This window comes from Cynoglossus semilaevis, chromosome 5 (assembly GCF_000523025.1).
Source record: "Cynoglossus semilaevis isolate Cse_v1.0 chromosome 5, Cse_v1.0, whole genome shotgun sequence".
NCBI lineage: Eukaryota > Metazoa > Chordata > Actinopteri > Pleuronectiformes > Cynoglossidae > Cynoglossus > Cynoglossus semilaevis.
In genome coordinates, this window is record NC_024311.1 from 10,790,433 (window position 1) to 10,811,323 (window position 20,891).

Consider the following 20,891-nt stretch of genomic DNA (forward strand, 5'->3'; position numbering starts at 1 on the left):
CCACGCAACTATTAATTTGAAGCCAGCCCTTCCCAAGTTAACTGACATCTTATCTGATTACTAGTCATGACCACTCGGGGAAAGGGACAGTTAATGTCAAAGCCGCTTGGGAGTAATGTGAGAGTCTCTAAAATGAATATTCTTTTTTTTTTTTTTTGCTTGGTGTCTATGAGCAAATGACAACATCTGTCTGTGTCCAAGGTCAACAGAATGTTGTGAGATCAAACTTTGTGTACTGTACTGTACTTTCGATTTATATTTACTATAAACAGACAGCAACTCATTGATGTCTAAGGTTAAATTATTAAAAGTGTTTTATTTTAACATACTATAGATTAAACAGAAATGCTAATTAGTTCTAACAATTATTCATCCCCGAGATCTTTCTCAAATTACAGTCTATGAACTGTGAGTTTATTTCAAAACCCCTTGGGAATAATGTGGGAGTCTTTTAAATAAATATTTTTTTTTTTTTTTTTGCTTGGTGTCTATGAGCAAATGACAACATCTGTCTGTGTCCAAGGTCAACAGAATGTTGTGAGATCAAACTTTGTGTACTGTACTGTACTTTCGATTTATATTTACTATAAACAGACAGCAACTCATTGATGTCTAAGGTTAAATTATTAAAAGTGTTTTATTTTAACATACTATAGATTAAACAGAAATGCTAATTAGTTCTAACAATTATTCATCCCCGAGATCTTTCTCAAATTACAGTCTATGAACTGTGAGTTTTTGACCTGAAGTAAACAATAGCTTCATAATAGAGAAATAAAGAAAAAAAAAAGTTGAATGGGTAAGAAACCTGTTTTATTGCAGCGTGAAGGGAATGGTCTTCACGTCTGTGCCTGACAACAGGAGACAGGCTGACGATGCTAGCTTCATAATCTTTGTTTGAGTATGAGACCTTTATGAGTCTCCAGTGTAATCTCATATTAACAAGCTCACACTGGCCATCCCCTTCTCACTGCATTTTTATCTGTGTGAATGTGTGTGTGTGTGTGTGTTTGTGTGTGTGTGTAAGCGTCACAAGCATCTTTGCCTTTGTGGGAAGGTGAGAGTAGGCTTGTTATGAATATAGAGCACCATGTTGGAGGAAAAAAGTGTGGGGGGTGTTATGTCCGTGCTGAAGTAGTGTTTGTTTCTAATGTTTCTAATGAACATCTGACCAGAGCTAGAGATATGGTGAAGATGATGGAGAACGTGTGCAATTGTGTCGAGAGAAAATATGGGGAATGGTCACAGACACAGTATGTGATTGTATATGAGGAAGAATGACCTCTTTATGTCTGTACAATACACATTGTGATGCTGCTGATATCTAGGTTACCAATATTATCCCAGCAGCCCCAGCCCCATCTTTACACAGCAATACTGAACAGGGTCATTGTCAGAGTGTCAGCACTTTTCACCTGTGTGGTGATTTAAAAAGAATAAAAATCATGTGAGTGTGGAAAAGGATGTTGATTTAATCCGTAGACCGATACAGTTAAAATATTCACTAGTGTTGTCTTATCCCCCCCCCCCCCCCGATACAATCCAGTGACAGACTAACAGCTGTCCCGACCATATGCTAATGCTGATCTATCATTTGTCTGCTATGATTTCTAATTGTGAACCTTGAGTGACCAGACCATCTCATTATTGCTCAAGCATGAAATCAAGAAATATCTGAATAATATGATTCTTGAAAGGAACCACCTGTTTTGTACATGATGTTCCTGTTGGGCGTCCTCTGCACACAACCTTATCTGTTCACACAGAGTGGCTAATAAACAGAACAAAGTTTATCATGATTGTGAGTTTCTTTTGCTCATAACTGCAGTACAAGTACTGTATATATGTAAAGTGAGTTTCTTTTGCTCATAACTGCAGTATAAGTACTGTATATATGTAAACCTTGAATATAAATTTGAAACTTTTCAGTCTACTGTGTCTTTAAACTTCTCCAATGTTAAAAACATGTTTTAAAAAAATGTATTACCTTGTTGTTTTTTTTTACTCTGGCACTAATTATTTGTTGCACTTTGTCCTTTTAGCAAAATTGTCATCAAGATTGGAAAGAAGAAAAAGCGAAAGCACGAGTCTTCAGATGAAGTGTCATCAGATGACGACCCTCCACCTCGGCACTCTTCAAAAGATGATTCGGTGAGATTATCATATATACACTGTAACACACCTCTCATTAATACAAACAGACAGATGAAACTTACAAACCACATCACATATTAATATACTGTATTTGAATGACATACAGGCATAATATATGTTGAAATGCAAAACACAAATGTGAAAACTGAAACAGATTTTTTTTGTGAGATTTTTATAGACACAAACTATCTTTTTTCTCTCAGTATTTATATTGGTTAGTGGAACTCAGTTTTTACTACATCTTGAACACAAAGCTGTAAGGTAAGATGTTTATTTGGCACTGACTGTTCACATCTTAAGAAGAGCGTTACAGCTTTAGCCTGAGCCTGGGGCAATGACACATTGGTTAGGGCAGAGGTTATGCAGTAGGAGGCGTTCTGAAGTGAATCAGTCAGAGAGGCATTCAAATACAGTAGGTAAAACTGCTTTAAAATATGAAGGTCCTCAGATGTCCAGCATTGCTCAGTTGTTTATCTGACACACTTTTATCAAACATTGACTCTGGGCACCTTCTCCCCCCTTCTTGTGTCGTATCTGGGCAACTGCCTATGATATAATTACCCTGGTTAAATGAAGCCCCTGGCCTTAATTAATACAGTCTGCTGATGACTCATTTAGGATGATCGTGTGATAAAAGATGTCGAAGTAGTAGTGCCTGCTAGAAAAAGAAGCCTGGACTCCTTAGGGGTTCAGCCCTATTGTTGCTCCTCTTGACAGATTTAACTTTCCTCCTACTGGTCAGCTGTGCTGCTAGGATGAGAGGGCTGATCTTCATGGGATTGCTTTACCCAATTAACTCCCTCTCTGTGGCATTTAATTCCTAATTAACTACATAGTATCATTAGTAGGGGCTGGTAAACTAATGTAGGATACAGTCACTCACACATAAAATTATTAAAAATGTTCAGCAGAATGAAAATGATTTCTTTTTTTAATAGCTTGAGCTACTCCTCAAACTATACTTCTCAGAATGTGTGATTGTGGCATTTTTGGTAAAATTTAGCAACAGGAATTAGTAAAGTAAACTACAGTACATATATAAAACCTACATACAAGAGGATACAGACCAATATTTGTTCAGACTGACTGTTGCTTGAAATAAGCCATGAATATTTACTGGACAAGAAAGTAGAGATGCACCTGTCGATTGGCAACCGACATGTGGTCAACACACGCTTTGCTGGTTTTGCACGTGATCATTCTGTGCATATGTGCTGTGTGATGTCAACTGAAGGAATTCAGTATCGACAAGGTGCACTTGACAAAGAAAAATCAGAATAACCACCAAAACCATTAAGGCTGTTCTTGAGGAATTGTTTACAATGCTGCTTAGTATCTCAACCACACTTTGTGTGTTGTTTAAAGCAGCAGGAACCATCAGCGTAGAGCTCATTACAACTTCCTGCATTTGAAAATTAAACTAAGCAGCTAGTTAGTCCTTTCTTTCACTGTCAATCAACATTCAAAACAGATGTAAAATGTAACCCTACGTCAACTGAATATTTTTATAACTGCTTCTCTCCATCTGTGTTTGGCTGTTCTAGAAGAGAAGATCTAATCGACAGGTGAAAAGAAAAAAGTACGCCGAAGAGCTGGAGGCCAGGTTATCAGATGAGGACGTCAAGGTTATCGTCAAGGCCAAGAAAACCAACGCTCCAGCATCCAAGGGCCCTGGTGTACAACTTTTTGTAGTGAGAAGCTTTTCTTTTTACTCAAACATATTTTTAGAATTCACAGTCTGTGTTAAGAACAAATCTTACATATTTTTCTTTACTGTATTTCCAGGAAAATCCCAGTGAAGAAGATGGTGCTGTAGTTGACAAAATCATGTCTTCTCGCATTGTTAAGAAGGAGGTAATGTTTATATTCAGCCTCACGCTGGTTCAAATGATAACAATCATTGAAAGAAACATGGAAAATAAGCCCAGTTCTGAGACATCCCTGTTTGATTGTTAAAATATATTTTTTCCATTGGATAATTTAAAAATGACTAAAAATTACTACTTTTTTTTAAGTTTTTTTACTAAGAATTTTTACTCTCTTCACAGGTGTCTCCAGGTGTTGTAGTGGAAGTGGAAGAGTTTTTCGTAAAATACAAAAACTAGTAAGTTTTTATTTTGTATTTTATTTTTGGGATATTTTGTCTGGAAATAAAAATGGAATGGAAGCAAATAAACAGTCAAAGGCTATCACTCAACACCTTGAAAAAATTGTGTAAAAAAGGCTGAGTTATTACAAAAACATGCCATTATCTTAGGAGATAACACTGCACTAAGATACATTATTGAAAAAAAAAAGAAATGCTAGTTTATTTCAAAAGCAAATAATGAGTCTGAGCGTTTTGAAAATTAGACTTTATGAACCAGAGGTTTTGCCACCTCCGCCTTCCATAGAAATAATTGCTTTTTGCATGACAGATAATTTGTCATTGAGATTGCTTTCATACTTTCACAGTGTAGTGGTGAAAAAGAAAAATGTGAATATTTGCATCTAAAATTGTTATTAGCCTCCCTTTGTAAGAGTACTTGTGTTTAAATGGATCTGCATTTTTGGATCTGAGCTGGTGCTTCTTAAAACTGTTTCTGAGACATTGTCCATGGTTTCTCACTTGTGTGTGTGTGTTTGTGTGTCTTGCGTCTCAGCTCCTACCTACACTGTGAGTGGGCCACAGAGCAGCAGCTGGAGAAGGACAAGAGGATCCAGCAGAAGATCAAACGCTTCAAGATGAAACAAGCACAGCGGGCACACTTCTTTGCAGATGTAAGGCTGCATGAGTTTCTGTGTGTAAACTTAATTTTTCTAACCACATATTTGTGTGCTGGAAGAGGATTCTGTAGTGAACATGAAAAGGAATATTATGAATGTATCCATTTTGTGTATTTTTTTATTGTTTGGCGTGGGCAGCCACATCTGTCTGTGTGTGTGTGTGTGTGTATATATATATACACATATATGTGTGTGTGTGTATATATATGTATATATATATGTATATACACACACACACACACATATATATATTGGAGTTGTTTTTTTTCCTCAATCATTGCACTGATGCTGGTGTCGGACTCCAGATGGTCAGTGGGCACTAACAGGTTTATTCTGAACCATTTTCTGCTTTCTGTTCCGTCTCTCAGATGGACGAGGAGCCCTTTAACCCTGACTATGTAGAGGTAGACAGAGTGCTCGAGGTGTCGTACTGTGAGGACAAAGGAGAGGTAAATCAAAGCTTTTCATTTGTTAATCATATCTGTTATTAGCTTACATGTGTTTACTGCAACACTGTAGCTGAGAACGTTTTACTATTTTCACCTTTTTTTTTCACTTTTTTTAATTCCTTTCAATAAACCCTCTTTCACTCCAGGAACGTCTTTGTACCTAATAAATGCCCAAGGCCATCCGAATGGGTTTTCTCTCAGGCTTTGTTGATATAAATAAAGCAGAGCTTGGCCTCTATGTGGTCTTTTCCAGTATTAATTCTTCTCTGCCTTGCACAGGAGGTGGTGTATTACCTGGTAAAATGGTGTTCTCTGCCGTACGAGGACAGCACCTGGGAGTTAAAGGACGACGTAGATCAGAGCAAGATTGAAGAGTTTGAGCAGCTGCAGGCAGTCAAGCCAGACTCACGCAGGGTGGTAGGTCATGACCACACAATCATCAATTATTACTCATTACTGTCATTTTACATCATGTTGCCCTTGTACTGCATTTACATCTCTTACTAGTATTTTGAAGTGCTTATATATTCCAGAAATAAATCTCTGTATGTTGTTGGTAAAGAGGTCGTGTTGATTATGACTGTATTCACCAGCAAATTGTATGAAGGAAACAAATGACATCATTAGCTAAACAATGAACATGGGTAAAATAGGCCACATTCATACAGTGAGTTAACACCCTGAGAAAAGAGGTTAGTTTGTGTTCACGGCACGGTTTGTCCTGACCTTATAACCTTTAGGTCTCAAGAGTGGTTAACTATTTGAAATGATTGAAATTGTGCATTCGCCTTCACATGTGTATGATGCTGGTCGACATGCTATAATCCTTTTTTTTAAGATCTGATTTTTAGTGTTGTTGGTTGTTAACTTTATCTGAATCACAACTGGAATTACTTTATTGAAGTGTTAATGCTGTCCCTGCAAAAGCATTTCAAACTGAACAAGATAAATATACTCAGATAGATTAAAACATATTTACAAGTAATTGTATACATAGTACCAAATGTACATATAGCAGCTATAATGTGCTTGAGTGAAGTATTGCATGGATTAAACTTTAATAATGCAACAAAATAACCAGAATATAGAAAGGGCATATTGCAGAAATGTTGACCAACATTCACAAATTGAGCCAAAAAATGTGTTCAAATAATGGCAGAAAAAAATTGCACTGAGGTACATATGGGAATCATTATACTCACAGCTGAAACCTCCACATGATGATGTATATTTTTCATGTAGGAGCGCCCCCCAGCAAATCTATGGAAGAAGAGGGAGCAGTCAAGGGCATACAGGAATGGTAACAGCCTCAGGGACTACCAGCTGGAGGGAGTCAACTGGCTTCTCTTTAACTGGTACAACAGGTAGGTGATTAGTTTTTACACACTTTCACATGCACTATGTACACACATGGCCCCTAGTGTCACTGGGATTATTCATAAATCGGTACCATTTATATCCACTATCCTGCAAACAGAGCAGTAACATAATTACATTGATTAAGTTCCACCAAAGTCATTCTAGAATAAAAAACAAATGTATTGTCACTACTCTGTCCTCTGCCTCAGACAAGTGTGTCAAAGTGCCTTTGGCCAAAACATTTTACACTTGACTAAACTTTCAGCTGTCAAATAGTGTTAGCACTGAACCAGCATTTAATTAAAGATGATCATAAATTGTAGATTTATTTCACAAACTAACCCTGTAAGCAACATGTTGCTCAAACATGTTTGAGTGTAGTGACTCATGTTGATTGAATATGACAGCACATTCATTGATTGAGAGATTTTATATTATCATATTGCTCTTCAAGAGGGGTTTCATTGAGTGCTGGGATCATGAATAATGAATCAATCTTCACATGCTGTGTGTGTGTATCTGTGTCTGTCTGTGTGTGTGTGTTCTACTGTAATTTGGCTGCATTCACATCATTTGATTGGGCTTGCACGGAGAGTAAAATGTCTTGTTGAGGTTCACGCCGCTACATCAGTTGCTTTGATTCGCCCACAACCAACATAAAGGAGCTGCACAGTACATCTGGAGAACACAGTGACAGCGTGCTTGCATTAACCCTGGGAATTGGCTCAGTTATGTGTGAGCATACTAGAGTTTGTGTATGCCTACGCAGAAAGATTCATCAAAAGCAGAGAGATGCTTAAGAGGCCAGTGGGAATATCTGCACATTGCAATTAGCATCAAGATATAATACCCCTACCCACTGGACAGCTGAATAAATAGTTTTGTGAGGGAACACCACACAGAGGCAGTTGTGTTTGCCATTATGTTGTGTATCATCTCTGTTATTATCTGAGTTGGTGATGTTTTCACTACTGTTCCTCAATTATTTTGTTTTGCTATTGTTTGCTATTGTTTCCTCAATTATTTTGTTTTGCTATTGTCTGAAGCTAAAAAAATCACCACTTTATCTCAGCAATATGAACATTTATACATTATAACATTCATGTTGTCCACAACAGGAATAGAATCCTTACTACCTTCTCCTTAATCACCTGGCTTGTGTTATGCCTACTTGTTTTTAATCATAGCTCAGTTTTGTATAACTGTTTTTTCTCTACTTTGTTGTGCTTCCTCCACTTGTTAGACGTAACTGCATCCTCGCAGACGAGATGGGCCTGGGAAAGACCATACAGTCCATCACGTTCCTGGAGGAGATCTATCGTGTGGGCATAAAAGGGCCCTTTCTCATCATTGCCCCACTTTCCACAATTGCCAACTGGGAGCGAGAGTTCCACACTTGGACCCACCTTAATGTGATCGTCTATCATGGGAGTATGATCAGCAGGCAGATGCTGCAGCAGTACGAAATGTACTTCAGGGATGCACATGTAAGTGGTTCACCACCGTGGGACGTTTTGTCTCTTTTAGAGGTACTTAGTACAGTGTCACAGAAGTCAGTTCACAGGAATATTTACTTACTAATATCAGCATAGCTCTGATACTTTAACACAGCTGAGAAGCTCTCCAGGTAGATTTTTGACACAATCAAGTAAAAATAAAACAGTGAAAATGATGACTGATTTTCTTTCTGCGAATAATATAATGATGGTTTTAAATGAAAATGACTGCATTCGACAAAGGACATGGGATTAGATAGGAAGTCAGACAGTACATAATTATTATGTCTGTATGTTTCTGATATAAAGTTCCACTCAAGAAACAAAGGCATTGTTTTTCTTTGGGTAAAATATCTCTATGGCTAAATACGTTTGACGACATTCTTGAAGAGCTGGACTCTTACAAATGCAGTCAAAGTATTGAGAGTGTTTAACAAGCCTCACAGAAGGCCACGTGTCTAACAACAACTAAACTAGTAGGTCGTTAGTTGGCCCTGGGAGGAGACTTTCTGCGGTTGACAGGCCATGTGACGTCTCACAACAGGCACTTAGAGCAGCTCTTAACATTTAAAAGAACCGGAGGAGGTATTAGGATGTGCAGGAGCAGCACAGTGTCGACCTGCCACCAGGCTGTCTCCCAGGCAGCCTGTGATGTCACAACAGCCCCCAAGGGGAGCTCTCTGTCAATGCTGCTCAGGCGTATCACAGAGCTAGACTCCTACAGCAGTCTGCTGCCTGCCTGCAAGTGGGAGGGTGTTCCTGGATAACCGAGCATCCCTGGAGGACCGTTGTCAAGGCAGAAGATACAAATGTAGAGGCGGGGTAAAAAAAAAAAAGAACTCCCTAGATAGAAAAACAAACAAACAAACATTCAACATACTCATGAGCCAGTAAGAACTCATGTACTGGATGTGGGGCTTCTTTCTCCGTAGTCCAGTCTTCTTCCCGATTGGTGGAGATGTTTTTACAGAGTTACACCTTATTTTTACCATATTTCATGGAAATAAAGCTTTGGCTTATATTCTTATTTTACAAGCTGTGAGCGCAAAAAGATGAAAAAAGGACATCAATTTACAGAATACATTGAACTTGAAATTTGCATTTCTTGCTGTACTCTCTTATTGCAATGGCTCAGTGGTTCCCATATTAAGCACATATACTTTCTAATCCATAAGTCTGAATCTACTGTAATTGCAGGATTCTATCATAAACCATTTTATTTAGTCTGATCGACTTGTCATTCTGTTTTGTTTTTTTTTCCTATTTTCCTTTAGGGACATGCAATGCGAGGTGCCTACAAGTTCCAGGCTGTCATTACAACATTTGAGATGATCCTGGGGGGTTGTCCAGAGCTCAACGCCATACAGTGGCGCTGTGTTATCATTGACGAGGCCCACAGACTGAAGAACAAGAACTGCAAGCTGCTGGAGGGCTTCAAGCTTATGAGCCTGGTACAGTCATGTCTGAAAGTCAAACATGAAACTGATACTTCATCAGTAACAGTTAGGTGTAGGACAGTTGAGTGGTAACTCTCCTCTGGTGCCTCTTGTCCTCTGGTAGGAGCACAAGGTCCTGCTGACAGGCACTCCTCTCCAGAACACTGTGGAGGAACTCTTTAGCCTGCTGCACTTCCTGGAGCCTGCACGCTTCCCCTCAGAAAATACCTTCATGCAGGAATTTGGAGAACTCAAGACTGAAGAACAGGTAACATGCACGTGCACAAATACTGTAATCTCCTCTGTCAATTCAGTCATGTCAGCTTATTAGTTAAATAAGACACAAACTTTTTCAGTGCTTCTAAAATATTGCTTTTTTTTAGTTTCTCAACAAAAATATCTGGTCACTGAGTGAAGCTTTCAATAAGCAGGACACGGTGACATTTAAACAACACACTCAAACACCATGGATAATTCTACTCATTGTTGGGACTGCTGGCAAGAAAAAGAGCTTGTTACTACTGCATTATTTTTAGCCTATAGCTTTGAGTCAGAGACAGAAACTCAAACACTTTGCCTTGGTAAAAGTTACTGTTTGAGGAAAAAAAATGCAAGCCATGAATTCTCAAAATAGAAGCTCATGCTAAAGGCTGACTGTCCTGAGTTAAGAACCTGTAAGTGGAATAACTGTGGTCTAGCAGTAATTTAGAAAGTAAAGGAAATGTGAATATCAATATAGATAAACTAATTATTTCAATAGGCTATTTTATTTTGACCATCAAGGAAAATATTTTAAGTTGAAACAAATTTGAAAGACAAATTTGAGGACACCATTAAAAAAACACAGCATGTGCTATCCATCGACTGGATTGTAAATCTTGCTGTATTTAATCACAATATAATTTCTCCTTTATCTTTATCTTCCACAGGTGCAGAAGCTGCAGGGTATCCTGAAGCCCATGATGCTGCGTCGGCTGAAGGAGGATGTGGAGAAAAAGTTGGCTCCTAAAGAAGAAACCATCATTGAAGTGGAGCTCACTAACATTCAAAAGAAATACTACCGCGCCATCTTAGAGAAGAACTTCTCCTTCCTGTCTAAAGGAGCTGGACAGGCGAATATGCCTAACCTGGTCAACACTATGATGGAGCTGCGAAAGTGCTGCAACCACCCCTACCTCATCAAAGGTATCAGAATATATATACAGTAACAAAGACAAGTTATGTAAATCAGATTTGTAGAATTTCCCTGGGCTTTACATACTGATAACCTTCTCGCAAAATTAGATTTTTTTTTTTAATTTACCAAACACCATTAATGGACTGAAGTAGACATAAAGAACAACTTATTAAAGACAGAGACATTTTTCTGATGTGTCCCTGTGTTTGTACGTTAGGGGCAGAAGAGAAGATCCTTGAGGACTTCAGGGAAGTCTATAGCCCCACTGCCAGTGACTTTCACCTGCAGGCCATGGTGCAGTCTGCTGGAAAACTAGTCCTTATTGACAAACTGTTGCCGAAGATGAAGGCTGGGGGTCATAAGGTGCTCATCTTCTCCCAAATGGTGCGCTGCCTGGACATTTTGGAAGACTACCTCATTCAGAGAAGGTAAGACTCGCAGATTTTGGATATAAAGGTATATGCATTTGAGTTAAATAAGCTCCCACTGCTGTGTGACAAAAGGCAGCACTAAAGCAGTGGTACACATTCTAATTACTAAGTCAACTTAGTAAGACGTGTTCTGTTTATCTCTATAGCTGTGTCAACTGTTGTCTAAAGCATTCATTGTCTTTATCTTTTTTAATGGTAACTTGTTCACCAGTTTACATTTGGGATTAAAGAGAGATGGCAGACAAGTCAATGTTTCTAAACCACAGAGATGATGTACCAGCATTTATTCTTACTACAAAGCCATTGAAATATTATGTACAGTTGTGGCATCTTAGAGTAGAGTACTACACCAGAATTGGTTTACAAGCAAAAATGGTATAAATATGTCATCCTGTTTTTCATATACAGTTGTACATCACAGTTGTGAGATGTAGGCTAGCTCACAGGCACCTGAATCTGGCCTCTGATTCTCTTTGTTTTTTGTTTTTTTTTTTTACTTTCAAATTATTTATTTATTTTTTATGTTTCTGTTCTGTATTTATATTCAGGTTGGTAAGCACATCCTGTGGAGTTTGCTGGCTGTTATCTCTCCTGACAATATTGTCGAGTGCCATTTACTGCCAAATACGACCGTGGCTAACTATCTATTCTACATTTGCATTTTAATTTTAAGATTTCCAGGTGTCTTTGTCTTATGCTGGCTAGTACACCAGCTCTACCAACTGTTAAAAAGAGTTTTAGTTGTCATTTTTGTCTTCAACTGTTGTTAATGTTAATCCAAAGCTTTGGACTGGGTTTAGGGGCTTAACTTAGTGAGTACACGTTTAATTAGATTGGCCAGACTAGATCTGTGTCTCTGCTGGTGATAAGTTTCTTAAAAATAATATAAAATATAATTCTACAGATTGTACTACATTAATTTTGATGTAAAAAAAACTAACATTTCATAGAGAGAGATGAGGAAAGATTCCTAGCAGCTGATCAACATCACAATATAATATTAATAGCAGATAACCTACTCTTTTTTCAGTCAGCCAGATTCATGCGGTGAGAGGCGGGGGGGGGGTGGTATGGGGGCAAACCATAGGCAGGGTTCATCAGCAGGTTACTGTAGCTCTCAGGGCTTCACCACATTATTACTACATGTAAGGTTTCATCCCAGGTGGATCACCAAGGGAAGGGCACGGGAGAAGTGTTGCTGACAAAGATGTTTTAAAAAGAAATGCAGGAAATGTCAAAACACTTTTTTTGTTTTTAACATCAACAAAAACATCCATAATTGTAGAATCTTCTTTTTCTGACAGGTATTTGTATGAACGGATAGATGGACGTGTTCGTGGAAATCTGCGACAGGCGGCCATCGACCGCTTCAGCAAGCCTGACTCAGACCGCTTTGTTTTCCTACTGTGTACAAGAGCTGGAGGCCTGGGAATTAATCTCACGGCAGCAGACACCTGTATCATCTTTGACTCTGACTGGAACCCACAGAACGACCTGCAGGTACGCACTCACACTTTCTTGACTCTAATTGCAGAACCCACAGAATCTCTTCAGTATATACTCAGTGCTTCATTTCACCCTCTGTCTGAAACAGGCCCAGGCTCGCTGCCATCGTATCGGTCAGGACAAAGCAGTGAAGGTTTACCGTCTGATCACAAGAAACTCTTATGAGCGGGAAATGTTTGATCGAGCCAGTCTGAAGCTGGGCCTGGACAAAGCAGTGTTGCAGAGCATGAGTGGCCGAGATAACAGCCTTGGAGGAGGAGGAGGAGGAGGCACCGGTGGAGGGGTAAGTTAGAGATTTAGGTTTTTTTATTTTCTTTTTTTCATATCAAATATACCACATTACTTATTCATTAAAAATGATCAGAGACCTTCACCGTAGGTGGATGTGTTTTGACAATCAATTTTAAGTCAAACTTAAAAAGTACTGCACATGTGGCCTGTGTCATGTTAGAGCACGTTCAGAATTTTAAACATTTTTCAAAATTCAACTTTGAGGTTGTTTTTTTTTTTTCTTCTTTTGTTCAACAAAAAAAACCCAGTTTTAACTTTGATATGGCTTGTAAATAACCATGTTTCATAGATTTAGTACTGTAAATAAAATACCTTTTCTGATTGAAACTTTTTTTGAAAAACATCAACAAATAAATGCTGTATAAATATGAGATAGATGTTCATACAGACGGGAGATAAAAACAGGACTCCAAAAATGAAACAGAGTTGGTAAATGGGTTGAAGCTCATATTTCATGATTCCCACTTCCAGTGCACCTTACAGTATCTTATTAGTCTCATTTGTATGTGAGGGAGTGTGTCAACAGTGTGTGAAGTGTGTGGGTGGATGCTTAGCTGTGTTTGATGTCCTCTGAGAGTTCTTCCAACTATGAGAGGCTAAGCTATTAGCATGTTTTCACATCTGGTCTAAGTGAATATCTTTGCATACTAAACAGTTGCTTAGGTTCCTCATGTGATTTAATAATCCAATCAGAGACCCTGACTTCTTTAAGCATTTTATGCAGTTTTAGGCAGATAATTATTTTACGTTTACATTTTTTGCTGTTTTAACATATGAATACAAAGTTATTAAAGGGTCATTAAATTGTTTTTAAATATAAACTTCCCTAATCTCAAGTGTCCTGCACTCCTGCTCTTCACCTGCAGGCAGCGCAGCAGCAGCTGTCTAAGAAGGAGATTGAGGATCTATTGCGACGTGGTGCTTATGGTGCCATCATGGATGAGGAGGATGAAGGAGCGAAATTCTGCGAAGAGGACATCGACCAGATTCTTCAGCGCAGGACAAAAACTATCACCATTGAGTCTGAGGGACGAGGCTCCACCTTTGCAAAGGTAAATGTTATAAATAATAATGTTTTACTTTAGGACAAGGATCTGCAGCTTTTACCACTGGAAGAACAATGTACATTAACCAACAACCAACATTAAATTCACCAAGAGCCTCAAACATGGTTGGACCACAATGCTGACATGTAGGATTTAACATTTGGTCTGATGTCTTGATGACTAACAATGTATCCATGATAACATTTTGTATAACATTTTGTTTAGTTTTTCACTGATATCAGTTTAGATACACAGATGTATGGTTTGATGTGATTATGTCTTATGTCTGTTCTCAGGCCAGTTTTGTGGCATCTGGAAACCGCACAGACATTTCTCTGGATGACCCAAATTTCTGGGACAAGTGGGCCAAGAAAGCAGACATTGACATGGAAATGGTGAATGGCAGGGTAAGTTTCACTATAATGGTACAATATATAGGTAAGATAATTCGAACAACTTTATAGTGTATATTTGAAATACTGGAGGGGTTTAACAAATGTTGCATGTTTTGCAGCAAGGACTTTTGTTGAAACATTTTTTCCTCTCTGTTCTCTCTTCACAGAACAGTTTGGTCATTGACACTCCTCGTGTCCGAAAGCAGACCAGGCCATTCAGTGCCACCAAGGATGAACTGGCAGAGCTTTCAGAGGGCGGAAGCGAGAGTGATGATGGCAAACCTAAGGTCCGGCGAAACAATGACCGCCTCAATAGCTATGGACGGACAGAGTGCTTCAGAGTAGAGAAGAACCTGCTTGTATATGGGTAAAGGCTTTGTAATGGAAATATTCATTAAATGTATCTGTGAAGAGCTTCTGATATATATAGTATACTAGAGAGAAATTACAGTATACAAGGGCAAATATGGTTTTGATTACAGATCCATGCTTTCTATATTGAGTTTCACAATATCTATTTCCAAATAATTACACTTTGCTAAATTTGGTTGTGTTATTTAGGTGGGGTCGTTGGAAGGACATCCTTAATCACGGGCGTTTTAAGAAGCAGTTGACAGAGTGGGATGTGGAGTCCATCTGCAGGGCACTGTTGTCCTACTGCTTGGTACATTACCGCGGAGATGACAAGATCAAGAGCTTCATGTGGGACCTCATTGCCCCTGCTGAGGACGGTCGTACAAAAGAGCTACAGAATCACTTAGGTGACTTTTAGGATTTAAACAGACAGCGGTGGGAGAATTAGATGGATGGAGTACAAATTTCTATACCTCACTTATGACTTTTTGTGCCTTCTTTTTTTAGGTTTATCTGCCCCAGTGCCCCGGGGCAGAAAGGGTAAAAAGATGAAGACGCAGTCGAGCTCTTTTGACATCCACAAAGCTGAGTGGCTCAGGAAACACAACCCAGAGCACATGCTGCAGGATGACGGCTACAAGAAACACCTCAAACACCACTGCAACAAGTAGGTGTTTCCTGATTCTAGAATATAACATTTAAAGTTTTGTCTGGGTTTTTACATTTTACAATGTTCAACTTTTTCAGTATTATGTTTATCTACAGTGCACCAGTGTTTGGTGGTTATATGGTTGTGTTGCCTGTTGTTGGGGTAGTTTGCTTTCATTCAACATTTCCAGTGTTTCAGCAAATGGCAGGTGATCATTATGCTCTGGTGGACAGTATTCTATCATTTTATTTATAGCAGAGGCCAATATCAATGAGCGCATAATTTGCACATGGCTTAAGTATTAACTGTGCCTCCCCCAGCCTCGATAATTAGGAGACACTAAAACATCTATTGGAGTAGACAGTTCACTTATTCATTACTGGACGTGGGTCACCTCCCAACCTGCTGACTGATATAAATCTTAATGACACTTCAGTTCTGCTAATGTCTGTCATACATCTCTCTTATTTTCAGACAGAAGGGAAAAATAGCCCCTATCAAAGCACTGGCCATTGAGAATTAAAGTAAAACAGATGGCATTTTTCTTTTCTTTTTTTTTTGTTTTTGTTTTGTTTTACAGGCTTTTGTCTATCATTTAAGCTTTGCTCGCAGCTTTCATAGAGAGTTCCCCATTGTTCCCTGATCCAGTGATGCTGAATCCAGCGATAGTCTACTATCTGACACACCAGGCAAATGCTAACAGTCTACATGCTTTTGCTGACTTCTGCATTTTCCATCCGAGACCAGCACAGTGTTTTAGAGAGTAGGTGTTTCAAGTGGGTGGGTGTTCAATTTCTTATAACTGGACCATCACTCTAGAGAATACTTCTCAGGTGGGAGGAAAAATTGTGTCCAAAAATTAAATAAAAATTTGGAGGGGGAATCACTAGAATTGATTACTGTGTTCACTTCCTAGTCGATAAACTCTTCTAGTTTTTTTTTGTTTTTTTTTTCTAACTGCGTCCTTGGTAATGAGAGTGGTGATTAAATCTGCCTACTTAGGCAGGAAAAAAGTTTGTGTTTCAAAACAATTTCATCTGTGGCTCATTATCTCCTTGGTTCCACTGGATTTTGATGGATTGCCCTCTATGCACACACACACACACAGTGATAGATTTTTTGCATACTGTGCATGCTATGCATACTTGACATACTTGCCCATGAAAGACGTGGTGTGCGATTGTGCTGAAATCCTCTCCGGCCTCTCTAAGGGAACCACATCCCACATTCACAGACACAGACTGACAAAGCTGTATGAAGAGAATGATGAAGCGCTGCACTGACATGCAGCGGAAGCAGCAGCTGCTCCTGGGCGGGTCTGAGCCCACAGAGGATGATGGGTGGAGGAGGCATAGGGAGGAAGTTCAAGTCTATGATTTAGCAGGGATGCAAGTCTGCACTGGTCACCACAGACATCCATCATTCTGACAGGCAGACAAACTCGGTGCCTTGCAGTTTTTCCTGGACCTGTCAGTGAATCAGGGAAGAATATGGGGCTCGTTTATAACAATATTCAGCTGAGGTGGACCAAAGATGTAAGGCCCTGATGCTGTATATCTAAGAGCAGTCTGTTTTCTTGAATGAGGAGCTGCGCTGTAGTTATGCCTGCAAATTCTGCATGAATGATGAATGAAATTTTTTTCTCTTCGAAGTGGCTAAAAATAAGGGTGCAAAAAAAGTAAATGTCTCATATTTTCTTCAAGTGCAGTCAAACTTTAATTTGCTTATTTAGCCTCAGTTTATCAGACAAAAAGGCTAAAAGAAATTGTCACCACCATTAAAAATAATTCTGACAAACAAGAAATGAACAACAAATGGTTTGGATAAAGACAAGTTAATTTTCTGGACACAATCTTTTAATTAATCCTCAATATTTACTAGTTTTGTAGTTTTGTAAGTGGTGTTTTTGCACGTTTCTGTTTCATAAAAGAGACAAAGTCTCTTTTATGACTTGTCTCTCCTGTAAAAGAGACTTTGTCTCTTTTACAGGAGACTAAGAATTGGAATTGATAAGAATTTACCAAGGTTGACGGGTATCTTTGAGTGGTCATTGGGACTGGAAAAAATCCTTATAAAAGTACAGATAATTTGCTTTTACAAATGTACCACTATGGCTTTTGTGCTTGTACCAAATTGTTTTCTAAAATCTCAAGGCATATCACACGTTAAAGTACTAGAGTGCCCGCTACGTGACTGCATCTCTGCACAAGGCCTACAGCCTGTGATGTGTGCTCATGCATCAGAGAGCTAATGTCTCCCCTGTGAGTCAGCCTGAGCTCCCAGTCTTCGTCTACTGCCAGAGCATGACCATATGACGACTGTGGAGAGAGGCCCATGACTGTTCAGCTAGACGTCAGTGCCTGACAGTGAACAGCTCATGATTCACTGTGACGTCCATACAAAAATGTTTACTCGAGGAGGAGTGTGTGTGTGTGTGTGTGTGTGTGTGTGTGTGTGGTTGGGTGTATGGGTGGGTTACAGTGCCATTGAGGCAGTGATCAGGTTAATTTATTAAGCATAAGTGTGTGATAATTGGTTTGTCACATGCAGTTGTGTGTGTGCGTCATGTTCTCTGTGACTGCATATTTATTGATTTATAGTTGTGTGCTGCTATGTTTGACCAGTGTGTGACTTTATTGTATCATGTAGTGAGTGAACAGCCTTGTCATCATGCGTTCACCAGTCAGAGTGTGAATGGGGAGCGAATGTTCTGCTGACTCGGCATTGTTGCCTGTTTAGGACCTTTGTTTGTGACCACTGGGTTTTCTTTTGCAGGGTGCTGCTCAGGGTCAGAATGCTCTACTACCTGAAACAAGAGGTGATTGGAAACCAGGCCCAGAAAGTACTGGATGGTGCAGACTCCAAGTGAGCAGATTATTTCCCCTTTATTACACATTGTATCTTTGCATTGTATTATTTTTGTTTTACAACTGAACTTAAATTTCCTTTTGAAATTGCTTTTATTTAAGACACATGTTAGCTGTGTTTTTTTTTTCCAAATTGCACACATTCTGTGATAGCAGGGTTTATTTAAATTCAATTTCCAACAGCTTGTAAATAATGGTACAAACCTACGCGCACTTGTATAGTGGCAACAGCCGAGTTTGCACATTGAATCGAACAAACTGCTTATATTTACTAATTTTACATAAGCTTTTTTCTTTGCATATGGTGTAAACCTGTTGAAGGACCAGCTGATTAATAAAAAAGAGCGATATAGAGCCCCACCTGCTGTTGAAATAGAGAACAGCGCTTAACGGTATCACAACTACAGGGAAAAGATCTATCTGAATGTTTTAAATATAGATTTTATTAAATATTGCAATAAAATCCCTTTCTCTTCAACGTACACCTAAATAAGTTGATAAAGTAATATTATAAATGTAACTACAGGGAAAAGATCTATCTGAATGATTTAAAATTGAATGAATGAATTTAAAATGTCAGTTTTTTATGTCTACCCAGTATTTCATAAAAAAGCAAACAAAACATTTTTTAGATACTTTTTTTGCACCACACACTGACATGCTGTCGGCACATCTGTTCGTAGCCTGTCTCCTCTCTGTATTCACTGGAATAGTGTTTATTTAATGAGTCTTAGAAAGTTCTATAAATGTACATGTAGTACAAGGTCAAGTCAGACCTTGTCTATTAACACTCAATGTAAGGAAACTAAACAAGTCGCCTGGTTTATCCATTTATTTTCAATCTTTATTTGATCTTCAGTGAGGTCAAGATCTGGGTCCCATCTCCTGACCATTCAGAGCTGCCCGCCTTGTGGTGGGATGCCATCGCTGACAAGTGTCTTCTGTTGGGTATATTTAAACATGGTAAGACACCTCTGTTCAGGTGGTTGTTTTGGTTTGTTGTTGGTAGTTCCACTACTGAGTGCTTACACATTTAGATTCATCTCACTTATATGTAGTATGGGACCACAGGTCATTACCATGTACACAGAATTTTAGATTGTGAACAAGCAAACTCGTTTTATTATTACCGGGTGTGTTGAAAATTAACTTTCCTTTATTAACTTCTATGTGCTGTTCTCTCACAGGTTATGAGAAGTACAACACTATTCGTGCAGACCCCAAACTGTGCTTCCTAGAGCGTGTGGGTCGACCTGATGAGAAGGCCATCGCTGCCGAACAAAGGAGCAACGATTTCATGGATGGGTGGGTTCAAGATAACAGTCTTAAGCCAGGAAATAATTTAATCATTTCCATTTACTTTTGAATTCACTTAGAACTTTTCTTTCTAAACAAAATAATCTGTGCTTTTTTCAGGGATGTGGATGATCCAGAATACAAGCCTGCTCCAGCTCTGCTGAAAGAAGACATGGAGGTAAGGCCAAACAAATAAAGGAAATGAATCTGTTTAGGTTTTTTCTTTGACCATTAAGTTATTTACTGTTGCGGTTGAGCTTTAAACAAAACACACATCCTTTCCCTGTAGGATGATGTCTCTTCTCCAGGAGATTTGGTTGTTGCCGACAACACTGCAGGTAGGTTCAAGACATTTGTTCTTAATATCAACATAGCAGTAGTGTGGCAATGTGCAGATTTAAGGATGTTTTAGGAGTTAAGTAAAATAATAACAGAATTACATTTGAATGTCTGCTGTGTATTATTCTGCTGCAGATCCTGTGCCATTGCTGGAAGGTCAAACTTCCTACTGGCCCTCATCCTCAGTGTTGACAGCTCGACTGAGGCGTTTAATCACTGCCTCCCAGCGCTACACCAAGAGCCGGCAGATCCTCAACATCCACCAGGCTCAGTCACTGACCCAGTCCATGTCTCAGTCCCAGCAGGCAATGATGCTGTCTGCCCCTCTGTGCCCACTGCCTCCTACACTTGACAACAACCTCAACCCAAAAATGGCTGCAAAGTTTGAAAGGCAGCAAAGGTCAGGTCATGTGTTAGACATTAAAACTGGACATTTGAAGCCTTTTATGAATAGAATCTGCAAATGGCAATCTAAATAATTGTAATATTAAGATATATATATATTTTTTTTTTTTCATGTATCTCAGATGGACCAGGCGGGAAGAAGCTGACTTCTATCGTGTCGTTTCCACCTTTGGTGTTGTTTTTGACCCCACCCTTGGTCAGTTCGACTGGACCAAGTTCAGGGCTATGGCTCGGCTGCACAAGAAGACTGACGAGAGTCTGCAGAAATACCTGTGTGCTTTCACTGCCATGTGTCGACGGGTGTGTAGACTGCCACCAAAAGAGGGAGGTTAGTGTCAAACATAAACAGACCCACTTGATCATCACTACAAAAAAAGTTGCATATTTTCCAAACAATTATATAAAATATGAAGTAATTACTTTAATTACCCTGTCCTCAGCCCTTATCACAAACAATTTTAACAGTTCCTGTGTT

The 20,891-nt window shown here is 39.0% G+C and overlaps 1 protein-coding gene across 7 annotated transcripts in view; it reads left to right on the forward strand.

Annotated features, from left to right (window-relative positions):
* chd9 (chromodomain helicase DNA binding protein 9) overlaps positions 1-20,891 on the forward strand; it is a 62,214-nt gene that overhangs the window by 34,253 nt on the left and 7,070 nt on the right. For all 7 annotated transcript variants that reach the window (XM_025055726.1, XM_025055722.1, XM_025055721.1 and 4 more), the window contains 27 exons: positions 2,043-2,151; positions 3,699-3,845; positions 3,940-4,008; positions 4,203-4,258; positions 4,797-4,914; positions 5,289-5,369; positions 5,649-5,786; positions 6,612-6,733; positions 7,972-8,215; positions 9,499-9,675; positions 9,785-9,928; positions 10,590-10,845; positions 11,055-11,265; positions 12,573-12,768; positions 12,863-13,057; positions 13,932-14,117; positions 14,408-14,518; positions 14,674-14,873; positions 15,068-15,267; positions 15,368-15,527; positions 18,285-18,374; positions 19,236-19,339; positions 19,564-19,681; positions 19,793-19,850; positions 19,962-20,010; positions 20,147-20,411; positions 20,539-20,744. In XM_025055726.1, the coding sequence (XP_024911494.1) occupies positions 2,043-2,151; positions 3,699-3,845; positions 3,940-4,008; positions 4,203-4,258; positions 4,797-4,914; positions 5,289-5,369; positions 5,649-5,786; positions 6,612-6,733; positions 7,972-8,215; positions 9,499-9,675; positions 9,785-9,928; positions 10,590-10,845; positions 11,055-11,265; positions 12,573-12,768; positions 12,863-13,057; positions 13,932-14,117; positions 14,408-14,518; positions 14,674-14,873; positions 15,068-15,267; positions 15,368-15,527; positions 18,285-18,374; positions 19,236-19,339; positions 19,564-19,681; positions 19,793-19,850; positions 19,962-20,010; positions 20,147-20,411; positions 20,539-20,744 (4,010 nt within the window). The remainder of the gene's footprint in view (positions 1-2,042; positions 2,152-3,698; positions 3,846-3,939; positions 4,009-4,202; positions 4,259-4,796; positions 4,915-5,288; positions 5,370-5,648; positions 5,787-6,611; positions 6,734-7,971; positions 8,216-9,498; positions 9,676-9,784; positions 9,929-10,589; positions 10,846-11,054; positions 11,266-12,572; positions 12,769-12,862; positions 13,058-13,931; positions 14,118-14,407; positions 14,519-14,673; positions 14,874-15,067; positions 15,268-15,367; positions 15,528-18,284; positions 18,375-19,235; positions 19,340-19,563; positions 19,682-19,792; positions 19,851-19,961; positions 20,011-20,146; positions 20,412-20,538; positions 20,745-20,891) is intronic.